Genomic DNA, 12,583 nt, shown 5'->3' with positions numbered 1-12,583 from the left:
ACTGTAAAAGAAAGAGAGAGGAAGAGACTGTAAAAGAAAGAGAGAGGGAGAGACTTTAAAAGAAAGAGAGAGGGAGAGACTGTAAAAGAAAGAGAGAGGGAGAGACTGTAAAAGAAAGAGAGGGAGAGACTGTAAAAGAAAGAGAGAGGGAGAGACTTTAAAAGAAAGAGAGAGGGAGAGACTGTAAAAGAAAGAGAGGGAGAGACTGTAAAAGGAGAGGAGAGACTGTAAAAGAAAGAGAGAGGGAGAGACTGTAAAAGAAAGAGAGAGGGAGAGACTGTAAAAGAAAGAGAGAGGGAGAGACTGTAAAAGAAAGAGAGGGAGAGACTGTAAAAGAAAGAGAGAGGGAGAGACTGTAAAAGAAAGAGAGAGGGAGAGAGACTGTAAAAGAAAGAGAGAGGGAGAGACTGTAAAAGAAAGAGAGAGGGAGAGACTGTAAAAGAAAGAGAGGAGAGACTGTAAAAGAAAGAGAGAGGGAGAGAGACTGTAAAAGAAAGAGAGAGGGAGAGACTGTAAAAGAAAGAGAGAGGGAGAGACTGTAAAAGAAAGAGAGAGGGAGAGAGACTGTAAAAGAAAGAGAGAGGGAGAGACTTTAAAAGAAAGAGAGGGAGAGAGACTGTAAAAGAAAGAGAGAGGGAGAGAGACTGTAAAAGAAAGAGAGGGAGAGAGACTGTAAAAGAGAGAGGGAGAGAGACTGTAAAAGAAAGAGAGAGGGAGAGAGACTGTAAAAGAAAGAGAGGGAGAGAGACTGTAAAAGAGAGAGGGAGAGAGACTGTAAAAGAAAGAGAGAGGGAGAGACTTTAAAAGAAAGAGAGGGAGAGACTGTAAAAGAAAGAGAGAGGGAGAGACTGTAAAAGAAAGAGAGAGGAAGAGAGACTGTAAAAGAAAGAGAGAGGGAGAGACTGTAAAAGAAAGAGAGAGGGAGAGAGACTAAAAGGAGAGGAGAGACTAACAGAAAGAGGGAGAGACTGTAAAAGGAGAGGAGAGACTAACAGAAAGAGAGGGGGAGACTGTAAAAGAAAGAGAGAGGGAGAGAGACTTTAAAAGAAAGAGAGAGGGAGAGACTGTAAAAGAAAGAGAGAGGGAGAGAGACTGTAAAAGAAAGAGAGAGGGAGAGACTGTAAAAGAAAGAGAGAGGGAGAGACTGTAAAAGAAAGAGAGAGGGAGAGACTGTAAAAGAAAGAGAGAGGGAGAGACTGTAAAAGAAAGAGAGAGGGAGAGACTGTAAAAGAAAGAGAGAGGGAGAGACTTTAAAAGAAAGAGAGAGGGAGAGACTGTAAAAGAAAGAGAGGGAGAGACTGTAAAAGAAAGAGAGAGGGAGAGACTGTAAAAGAAAGAGAGAGGGAGAGACTGTAAAAGAAAGAGAGAGGGAGAGACTGTAAAAGAAAGAGAGAGGGAGAGACTTTAAAAGAAAGAGAGAGGGAGAGACTGTAAAAGAAAGAGAGGGAGAGACTGTAAAAGAAAGAGAGAGGGAGAGACTGTAAAAGAAAGAGAGAGGGAGAGAGACTGTAAAAGAGAGAGGGAGAGAGACTGTAAAAGAAAGAGAGGGAGAGACTGTAAAAGAAAGAGAGGGAGAGACTGTAAAAGAAAGAGAGAGGGAGAGAGACTGTAAAAGAAAGAGAGAGGGAGAGACTGTAAAAGAAAGAGAGAGGGAGAGAGACTGTAAAAGAAAGAGAGAGGGAGAGAGACTGTAAAAGAAAGAGAGGGAGAGAGACTGTAAAAGAAAGAGAGAGGGAGAGACTGTAAAAGAAAGAGAGAGGGAGAGAGACTGTAAAAGAAAGAGAGAGGGAGAGACTGTAAAAGAAAGAGAGAGGGAGAGACTGTAAAAGAAAGAGAGGGAGAGAGACTGTAAAAGAAAGAGAGAGGGAGAGACTGTAAAAGAAAGAGAGGGAGAGACTGTAAAAGAAAGAGAGGGAAAGACTGTAAAAGAAAGAGAGAGGGAAAGACTGTAAAAGAAAGAGAGGAAGAGACTGTAAAAGAAAGAGAGGGAGAGACTGTAAAAGAAAGAGAGAGGGAGAGACTGTAAAAGAAAGAGAGAGGGAGAGACTGTAAAAGAAAGAGAGAGGGAGAGACTGTAAAAGAAAGAGAGGGAGAGACTGTAAAAGAAAGAGAGAGGGAGAGAGACTGTAAAAGAAAGAGAGAGGGAGAGAGACTGTAAAAGAAAGAGAGAGGGAGAGACTGTAAAAGAAAGAGAGAGGGAGAGACTGTAAAAGAAAGAGAGAGGGAGAGACTGTAAAAGAAAGAGAGAGGGAGAGACTGTAAAAGAAAGAGAGAGGGAGAGAGACTGTAAAAGAAAGAGAGAGGGAGAGACTGTAAAAGAAAGAGAGAGGGAGAGACTGTAAAAGAAAGAGAGAGGGAGAGACTGTAAAAGAAAGAGAGAGGGAGAGACTGTAAAAGAAAGAGAGGGAGAGACTGTAAAAGAAAGAGAGGGAAAGACTGTAAAAGAAAGAGAGAGGGAGAGAGACTGTAAAAGAAAGAGAGAGGGAGAGACTGTAAAAGAAAGAGAGAGGGAGAGACTGTAAAAGAAAGAGAGAGGGAGAGAGACTGTAAAAGAAAGAGAGAGGGAGAGACTGTAAAAGAAAGAGAGAGGGAGAGACTGTAAAATAAAGAGAGAGGGAGAGAGACTGTAAAAGAAAGAGAGAGGGAGAGAGACTGTAAAAGAAAGAGAGGGAGAGAGACTGTAAAAGAAAGAGAGAGGGAGAGACTGTAAAAGAAAGAGAGAGGGAGAGACTGTAAAAGAAAGAGAGAGGGAGAGACTGTAAAAGAAAGAGAGAGGGAGAGACTGTAAAAGAAAGAGAGAGGGAGAGACTGTAAAAGAAAGAGAGAGGGAGAGACTGTAAAAGAAAGAGAGAGGGAGAGACTGTAAAAGAAAGAGAGAGGGAGAGAGACTGTAAAAGAAAGAGAGAGGGAGAGAGACTGTAAAAGAAAGAGAGAGGGAGAGAGACTGTAAAAGAAAGAGAGAGGGAGAGACTGTAAAAGAAAGAGAGAGGGAGAGAGACTGTAAAAGAAAGAGAGAGGGAGAGACTGTAAAAGAAAGAGAGAGGGAGAGAGACTGTAAAAGAAAGAGAGAGGGAGAGACTGTAAAAGAAAGAGAGAGGGAGAGACTGTAAAAGAAAGAGAGGAAGAGACTGTAAAAGAAAGAGAGGGAGAGACTGTAAAAGAAAGAGAGAGGGAGAGACTGTAAAAGAAAGAGAGGGAGAGACTGTAAAAGAAAGAGAGGGAGAGACTGTAAAATAAAGAGAGAGGGAGAGAGACTGTAAAAGAAAGAGAGGGAGAGACTGTAAAAGAAAGAGAGGGAGAGACTGTAAAAGAAAGAGAGAGGGAGAGAGACTGTAAAAGAAAGAGAGAGGGAGAGACTGTAAAAGAAAGAGAGGAAGAGACTGTAAAAGAAAGAGAGGGAGAGACTGTAAAAGAAAGAGAGAGGGAGAGAGACTGTAAAAGAAAGAGAGAGGGAGAGACTGTAAAAGAAAGAGAGAGGGAGAGAGACTGTAAAAGAAAGAGAGAGGGAGAGACTGTAAAAGAAAGAGAGGAAGAGACTGTAAAAGAAAGAGAGGGAGAGACTGTAAAAGAAAGAGAGGGAGAGACTGTAAAAGAAAGAGAGAGGGAGAGACTGTAAAAGAAAGAGAGAGGGAGAGACTGTAAAAGAAAGAGAGAGGGAGAGACTGTAAAAGAAAGAGAGGGAGAGACTGTAAAAGAAAGAGAGGGAAAGACTGTAAAAGAAAGAGAGAGGGAGAGAGACTGTAAAAGAAAGAGAGAGGGAGAGACTGTAAAAGAAAGAGAGGGAAAGACTGTAAAAGAAAGAGAGAGGGAGAGACTGTAAAAGAAAGAGAGAGGGAGAGACTGTAAAAGAAAGAGAGAGGGAGAGACTGTAAAAGAAAGAGAGAGGGAGAGAGACTGTAAAAGAAAGAGAGAGGGAGAGACTGTAAAAGAAAGAGAGAGGGAGAGACTGTAAAAGAAAGAGAGAGGGAGAGAGACTGTAAAAGAAAGAGAGAGGGAGAGAGACTGTAAAAGAAAGAGAGGGAGAGAGACTGTAAAAGAAAGAGAGAGGGAGAGACTGTAAAAGAAAGAGAGAGGGAGAGACTGTAAAAGAAAGAGAGAGGGAGAGACTGTAAAAGAAAGAGAGAGGGAGAGAGACTGTAAAAGAAAGAGAGAGGGAGAGACTGTAAAAGAAAGAGAGAGGGAGAGACTGTAAAAGAAAGAGAGAGGGAGAGAGACTGTAAAAGAAAGAGAGAGGGAGAGAGACTGTAAAAGAAAGAGAGAGGGAGAGACTGTAAAAGAAAGAGAGAGGGAGAGACTGTAAAAGAAAGAGAGAGGGAGAGAGACTGTAAAAGAAAGAGAGAGGGAGAGACTGTAAAAGAAAGAGAGAGGGAGAGAGACTGTAAAAGAAAGAGAGAGGGAGAGACTGTAAAAGAAAGAGAGGAGAGAGACTGTAAAAGAAAGAGAGAGGGAGAGAGACAGAGCGGGAGAAAAAAGGAGTGATAGAGAGAAAGTCTGTCCAGACATTCCAGTACTGACATGTCACTCTCAGCGAAGAATGTCACACTCTGTCACGTGATCCTCCCTCTCCTACAGTCTGACACAGCTAAAGGGGGCCAGGGCACCACTAGTGTGTGTGTGTGAGAGAGAGAGAAAGTGTATAAACATGAGTGTGTGGGATGTACCATATGTAACTAACTATATGTGCTGTTTATGTGTAAATGAGTGCATGTAAGTAATGTTATTGTAAGTTGATACATTAGTGTGCCTGTGTGTGTGTGTGTGTGTGTGTGTGTGTGTGTGTGTGTGTGTGTGTGTGTGTTCACCTGGCAGAGTGTCCGTTGCGCTCCTCCCCCTCCTGGGCTCTTCGTCCTTCATATGACCCACCAGACTCCTGGGACGAACGGCCACACTCTGAGTCTGTGTGTAAGCAGAGAGATAGAGACAGAGAGAAAGAGATAGAGAGAGAATGTCATCCTGTAAGAAACATGGTATAGAGGAGACGGACCCACTGGTTGCCCTCTAGATTACAGAGAGCTGGTAGTCCTATCCACCAAACTACCGGGCGTGAAACATGGTATAGAGGAGACGGACCCACTGGTTGCCCTCTAGATTACAGAGAGCTGGTAGTCCCATCCATCAAACTACCAGGTGTGAAACATGTTATAGAGGAGACGGACCCACTGGTTGCCCTCTAGATTACAGAGAGCTGGTAGTCCCATCCATCAAACTACCAGGTGTGAAACATGGTATAGAGGAGATGGACCCACTGGTTGCCCTCTAGATTACAGAGAGCTGGTAGTCCCATCCACCAAACTACCAGGCGTGAAACATGGTATAGAGGAGACAGACCCACTGGTTACCCTCTAGGTTACAGAGAGCTGGTAGTCCCATCCACCAAACTACCAGGCGTGAAACGGGGAAGGGACTCAGGTGGTATGCTAATTTGGTATAGAGCAGACCTAACTCACTCGATTAAATTAATCAAAACAGAAACATTTTACATTTGGCTAGAAATTCAAAAGGAAATTATCTTCACAGAGAAAAAGTCCTCCTGTGTGCCACCTATATCCCCCCACTATAATCCCCATACTTTAATGAAGACAGCTTCTCCATCCTGGAGGGGGAAATCAATCATTTCCAGGCCCGGGGACATGTACCAGTCTGTGGCGACCTAAATGCCAGAACCGGACAAGAACCTGACACCCTCAGCACACAGGAGGACAAACACCTCCCTCCTCCACAAGTATGACAACATAACCAACAAAAACAGCTCACAACTCCTGCAGCTCTGTCGCACGCTGGGTATGTACATAGTTCATGGTAGGCTTCGAGGGGACTCTATGGTAGGTACACCTATAGCTCATCTCTTAGCAGTAGTACTGTAGACTACTTTATCACTGACCTCAACCAAGAGTCTATCAGAGCGTTCAAAGTCAGACCACTGACGCCTATATCAGATCACAGCAAAATTACAGTCTACTTGAACAAAGCAATGCTCAATCATGAGGCATCACAGCCAAAGGAACTGAGTAATATTAAGAAATGCTACAGGTGGAAGGAATGTCGTGTGGAAACCTACCAAAAAACATTTAGGCAACAACAAATTCAATCCCCTTTGGACAACTTCCTGGACAAAACGTTCCACTGTAATAGTGAAGGTGTAAACTTGGCAGTAGAAAACATTAACAGTATAGTTGACCTCTCAGGTTCCCTATATAAATCAAAAAATGCCAAACAGAAAACTGAAGAAAATGAACAACAATGACAAATGGTTTGATGAAAAATGCAAAAAAACTAAGAATGAAATTGAGAAGTCTACGCCTTCACTACGGTGAATCACTAAAATAATACAGAAATACACTACGAAAAAAGAAAGAACAGCACGTCAGAAATCAGCTTAAGAATCCATAGACTAACCCACTTCTGGGAAAATTGGAAAACACTTAAAACAACAACACAAAGAATTATGTATCCAAAATGGAGAATTATGGGTAAACCCCTTCTCCAATCTTTTTGGCTCTATAACAAAGACCAAACAGCAAAAACATATGCATGATCAAATAGAAATCTTAGAATCAACTATTAAAGACCACCAAAACCAATTGGATTCTCTAATTACCTTGAATGAACTACAGGACAAAATAAAAACCCTCCAACCCAAAAAAGCATGTGGTGTTGATGGTATCCTCAATGAAACTGGGAAAATCCTCTGCATTATCATTAACAGCAGACTCTTACATTTCCTCAGTGAAAGCAATGTACTGAGCAAATGTCAAATTGGCTTTTTACCAAATTATCATATGACAGACCACGTATTCACCCTGCAAACCCTAACTGACAAACAAACAAACCAAATCAAAGGCAAAGTCTTCTCACACATTGCTGATTTCAAAAAAGCCTTTGACTCAATTTGGCATGAGGGTCTGCTATACCAATGGATGGAAAGTGGTGTTAGGGGAAAAACATACGACATTATAAAATCCATGAACAGAAACAACAAGTGTGCGGTTAAAATTGGCAAAAAAACACACATATTTCTTCCCACAGGGCTGTGGGGTGAGACAGGGATGCAGTTTAAGCCCCACCCACTTCAAAATATATATCAACGAATTGGCGAGGGCACTAGAACAGTCTGCAGCACCCGGCCTCACCCTACTAGAATCTGAAGTCAAATGTCTACTGTTTGCTGATGAACTGGTGCTTCTGTCACCAACTAAGGAGGGCCTACAGCAGCACCTAGATCTTCTGCACAGATTCTGACAGAACTGGGCCTTGACAGTAAATCTCAGTAAGACCAAAATAATGGTGTTCCAAAAAAGGTCCAGTCGCCAGGACCACAAATACAAATTCCATCTAGGCACTGTTGCCCTAGAGCACACAAAAAATGATACATACCTTGGCCTAAACATCAGCACCACAGGTAACTTCCACAAAGCTATGAATGATCTGAGAGACAAGGCATGAAGGGCATTCTATGCCATCAAAAGGAACATAAAATTCGACATACCAATTAGGATCTGGCTAAAAATACTTGAATCGGTTATAGAAGCCATCGCCCTTTATGGTTGTGAGGTCTGGGGTCCGCTCACCAACCAAGAATTCACAAAACGGGACAAACACCAAATTGAGACTCTGCATGCAGAATTAGGATGATAGACGTGGCCCTATCTGGGTATAGAGCGTGGCATCCCTCTCTCTCCCTCTTACACCCAAGTTCTGTTATCTCAGGTCGTAAATTCCTGGAGGAGACTCTCTCCTCCTCCTGGCCATGCAGTATATATATATAGAGAGTTTCACAGTAGAACAAAGGAACTTCTTCTACATCACAGAACTTGAGAACTGAACAATATCCATGTTTTGGAGAATGTGTAAACAGTCGGTGGAGAAGCCAGCTACGACCCGGTCCGTTTTGTTTCATGTTTATGACATCATGAAGGACAATATGGCCACATTACCATAACTCTGTTTTTACAGGTGCCTCCATTATGAGGTTTGCGTCTAATTATTGTATAAAATGAATGAGTAAAGATGAAACTATTTGTGAAATGACGTAATAATGTTAATGTGAGAGAATTGTATTCCCTTTCAAGTTTAACTAAGTCATTGGCCTGCCTCCACGAGCACAGACATGATCTGGCTCATGGGACAGCCCTTTTCTACTGTTACGAATAAAAACCCCACCTGAAGAAATCCTCTTCAGACCATGCTGACCTCAGACAGCTGACGGGGCAAAGGTTTGAGTAGAGACCACAAAAACATCAGTCTAAGTTAAGGTTGTAATGGTTGTTGAATTCCTAACCATACCACGTGGAGCATTGGATAAATTATGGGAAATGGTTCAACTCTGAGACTATCGATCCCGACAGAATAAGAGCAAATCTTAGATACTAATTACTAGTCTGCAGCTAGAAATTATGTCAACCTGAGATGCGAGGAACGACAACCGCCGAAACATCTATCCTATGAGAACATTTCTGAATGGTACTCTGAAGTATCCATTCTAACCACAAAATACTTCAGGGAAGCAGAGAGAGAGACGCGCGGATGAACTTTCGAACAGAAAGACGGACGATTCAGACAGACGAACAGAGATCACGACGACAAACTGAGCGTAAATATGTATGGATTGCAATTATTCCGGAATGAGTGAGCGTTCGTGTGCAAAGGATTAGCTTTTCAATTAATATAATTATCAACTGTGTAGTGACTCTTGTCATTCCTGCCCTTCTCAGACCACACTAATTTCCCTTTGTCCACCAAGCCGTCATATCGGCTAAGCCCACTAGGGAACCTCCCCTATCATTTCCTTGTAACCATATCTACTGTGTTGTTTGTTTAGGCATTTCTGTGATTATTTAGTTAGTTAGTAAATTAATGATTAAGACAATTGGTGTATGGATGATTCATAGTAAAGGCTGGGTTAGTGCAGATAACCAACAATTTACGACGTTTGGAATGAGACTAACGTGAGGTAAAGAATAATTCATTAATTAGAAGACCAATTGATCAGATATTAAAATATCTGTAGAGTTATATTAGGAAAAGTATAACTATGTAATCTGAAGAAGTTCCTTGGTGCCCCGACTTCCTAGTTAATTACATTTACATGATTAGTTTAATCACGTAATAATAATTACAGAGAATTGATTTGATAAAATAACAGTCTTCACTTTAATGATGCCAACGACACGACATGCTAATGATCAAAATCCAGAAAAAGAGTAATCCACAACAAAGCCTACAATCACCTACAGAGAGATGAACCTGGAGACCTGGCTCTCAAGAGAACACAGGCTATGTGCACAATGCCCACACAATGAGGTGGAAACTGAGCTGCACTTCCTAACCTCCTGCCAAATGTATGACCATATCAGAGACATATATTTACCTCAGATTACACAGATCCACAAAGAATTTGAAAACAAAAACCCGATTTTGATAAACCCCCATATCTACTAGGTGAAATACCAGTGTGCCATCACAGCAGCAAGATTTGTGACCTGTTGCCACAAGAAAAGGGAAACCAGTGAATGACAATCACCATTGTAAATACAACCCATATTTATGTTTATTTATTTTCCCTTTTGTACTTTAACCATTTGCACATCGTTACAACACTGTATATATACATAATATGACATTATATGTAATGTCTTTATTCTTTTGGAACTTCTGTGACCCTAACACCCTAGCACCTAACATTTTTTTTTTCCATTAAAAAAATGAGCTGTAGGTAGAGGTGGTTAGTGGGAGGAGCTATAGGATGACGGGGTCAAGGTAACGGCTGGAATAGAATCGATGGAACCAAGCACGTCAGACACATGGAAACAAAGTGTCTGACTCCATTCCACCGATTCCATTCCAGCCATTACAATGATCCCATCCTCCTATAGCTCCTCTGTCCGAAGGCTGAATGATTTTTTTGTCTTTTGCCTGATTTAGATATGTTTCTGCTTGTAATTTCCGACATTTTGGTAGGACATACGGTTAGTCACCTTGTCTATAATTAGATACGTGCAGCTTCTCTGATGTTACTCCAGAACAAGGGTTTCCTAAAGTCGGTCCTGGGGCCCCCCCTTGCACCAAGAGTGCATTCGGAAAGTATTCAGACCCCTCGACTTTTTCCACATTTTGTTACGTTACAGCCTTATTATGAAATTGATTTAATAGTTTTTCCCCTCATCAACCTACACACAATACCCAATAATGACAAAATTAAAAAAAACTGGATTGTAGAATATGTATTTATTTATTTTTTAATAAGGAAATATCTTATTGACATAAGTATTAAGACACTTTCCTATGAGACTTGAAATTGAGCTCAGCTGCATCCTGTTTCCATTGATCATCCTTGAGATGTTTCTACAACTTAATTGGAGTCCACCTGAGGTAATTTCAATTAATTAGACATGATTTGGAAAGGCACACACCTGTCCATATAAGGTCCCACAGTTGACAGTGCATGTCCGAGCAAAAACCAAGCCATGAGGTCAAAGGAATTGTCCGTAGAGCTCCGAGACAGGATTGTGTTCAGGCACAGATCTGGGGAAGGGAATCAAAACATTTTTGCAGCATTGAAGATCCCCAAGAATACAGTAGCCTCCATCAATCTTAAATGGAAGAAGTTTGGAAACACCAAGACTCTTCCTAGATTTGGCCACCCAGCCAAACTGAGCAATCGGGGGAAACAGGACTTGGTCAGGGAGGTGACTGAGAACTCGGTGGTCACTGACAGAGCTCCAGAGTTCCTCTGAGGAGATGAGAGAACCTTCCAGAATGACAACCATCTCTGCAGCACTCCACCAATCAGGCCTTTATGGTAGAGTGGTCAGACAGAAGCCACTCCTCAGTAAAAGGCACATAACAGCCCGCTTGGAGTTTACCAAAGGTACCTAAAGGATTCTCAGACCATGAAAAACAAGATTCTCTGGTCTGATGAAACCAAGAACTCTTTGGCCTGAATGCCAATTGTCACGTCCGGAGGAAACTTGGCACCATCCCTACGGTGAAGCATGGTGGTGGTAGCATGATGCTGTGAGGATGTTTTTCAGCGGCAGGGACTGGGAGACCAGTCAGGAACGAGGGAAAAATGAACGGAGCAAAGTACAGAAAGATCCTTGATGAAAACCTGCTCCAGAGCACTCAGGACATCAGACTAGGGCGAAGGTTCACCTTTCAACAGAACAACAACCCTAAGCACACAGTCAAAACAACGCAGGAGTGGCTTCGGGACAAGTCTCTGAATGTCCTTGAGTGACCCAGCCAGAGCCCGAACTTGAACCCGATCGAACATCTCTGGAGAGACCTGAAAATAACTGTGCAGCGACGCTCCCCATCCAACCTGACAGAGCTTTAGAGGATCTGCAGAAAGGAATGGGAGAAACTCCCTAAATACAGGTGTGCCAAGCTCGTAGCGTCATACCCAAGAAGACTCGAGGCCCTAATCGCTACAAGGAAATGTACTTCCTAAATATGATTAGGCTATAGTAGACTATATTATCTATAAATAAATATTGATCACCCATATTTGTCTCGGTCTGAAAATCGCCCCAGTCCTAAAATGTAGGCTTTAAAACGTTCAGCAAGAATAATTTCAAGTCTCACCAACATTGCTCTATTTCAAACTACGTCTGTAATACCGCACAGCAACACTGACAGCTTAATGGGCCGTGTGAAAAACTCTGGTAATTTAACCTACAGTATTTCTTAGTTTAAAAAAAATATGCGTTTTGATATTGCCTATAGGGTGGAAAATTACTGGGACCATGGCTAGCAAGTGAGTTGCGTCACATACGCCTAAAACCAGTACGTGCAGACAGTGGGTGTGGGCCGGACAGAAAGCCAAGGGGTGGGGGCTAGATAGAAAGTCAACATTATTTTCCAGCACTGAACCCTGATTGGTCCTGTAAGTCGCTCTGGATAAGCTCTGGTAAATGTGTCTGTGGGTGGCACTAACTCTGACTAGTCATTTTGAACTGCCGACTTCTAAGGAATCACCCTGGCGGCCTGTAGACATCACCTCAAAAGAAATGAAAAACTAAAACATGAGATGGTGAAGTAGCAGCAGCAGGAAATGAAATCCCCCTACAACGACAAGGAACGATTCTTGCAAATATACACTCTTAGAAAAAAGGGTTCCAAAAGGGGTTCTTCCCATAGCAGACCCCGTTTTGGTTCCATGTAGAACCCACTGTGGAAAGGGTTCTACATGGAACTAAAAAGGGGTTTTCAAAAGGTTCTCCTATAGGGACTGCCAAAGAACCCCTTTAAGGTACTAGAAAGCACCTTTTTTTTCTAAGAGTGTACTGCAAGGTACGAGGTCATCTTTTTATAGCAAGGTGCAAAGACTGTAAAGCGAATGTAGCCCATTGGTAATCTAGGCTACTGCAATGAAACATTTAAATTAAAGAGAAGCATCTTGTTATTTATAGAATATCCTTTATCAGTAAAGTCGATGGCTAACTCTCACTCGCTTCAAAACAAAGTCTGTTTCATTTATCAGTTATGTCAATGACGAACTCTCACTCGCTTAAAAACTAAGCCTGTTTCATTTATCAGTTATGTGAATGACGAACTCTCACTCGCTTCAAAACAAAGCCTGTTT

General features: G+C 42.1%; 1 protein-coding gene across 5 annotated transcripts in view; it reads right to left on the bottom strand.

Annotated features, from left to right (window-relative positions):
* armc9 (armadillo repeat containing 9) overlaps nt 1-12,583 on the bottom strand; it is an 89,954-nt gene that overhangs the window by 23,792 nt on the left and 53,579 nt on the right. For all 5 annotated transcript variants that reach the window (XM_090234194.1, XM_036985001.2, XM_090234246.1 and 2 more), the window contains one exon: nt 4,803-4,896. In XM_090234194.1, coding sequence (XP_090090320.1) covers nt 4,803-4,896 — 94 coding nt within the window. The remainder of the gene's footprint in view (nt 1-4,802; nt 4,897-12,583) is intronic.

The sequence above is a fragment of the Oncorhynchus mykiss genome, chromosome 1, assembly GCF_057628025.1.
Source record: "Oncorhynchus mykiss isolate SJ-2025 chromosome 1, ASM5762802v1, whole genome shotgun sequence".
Lineage (NCBI taxonomy): Eukaryota > Metazoa > Chordata > Actinopteri > Salmoniformes > Salmonidae > Oncorhynchus > Oncorhynchus mykiss.
The sequence above is the reverse complement of the archived record's forward strand: the minus strand, read 5'-3'. Positions and strand labels throughout refer to the sequence as shown.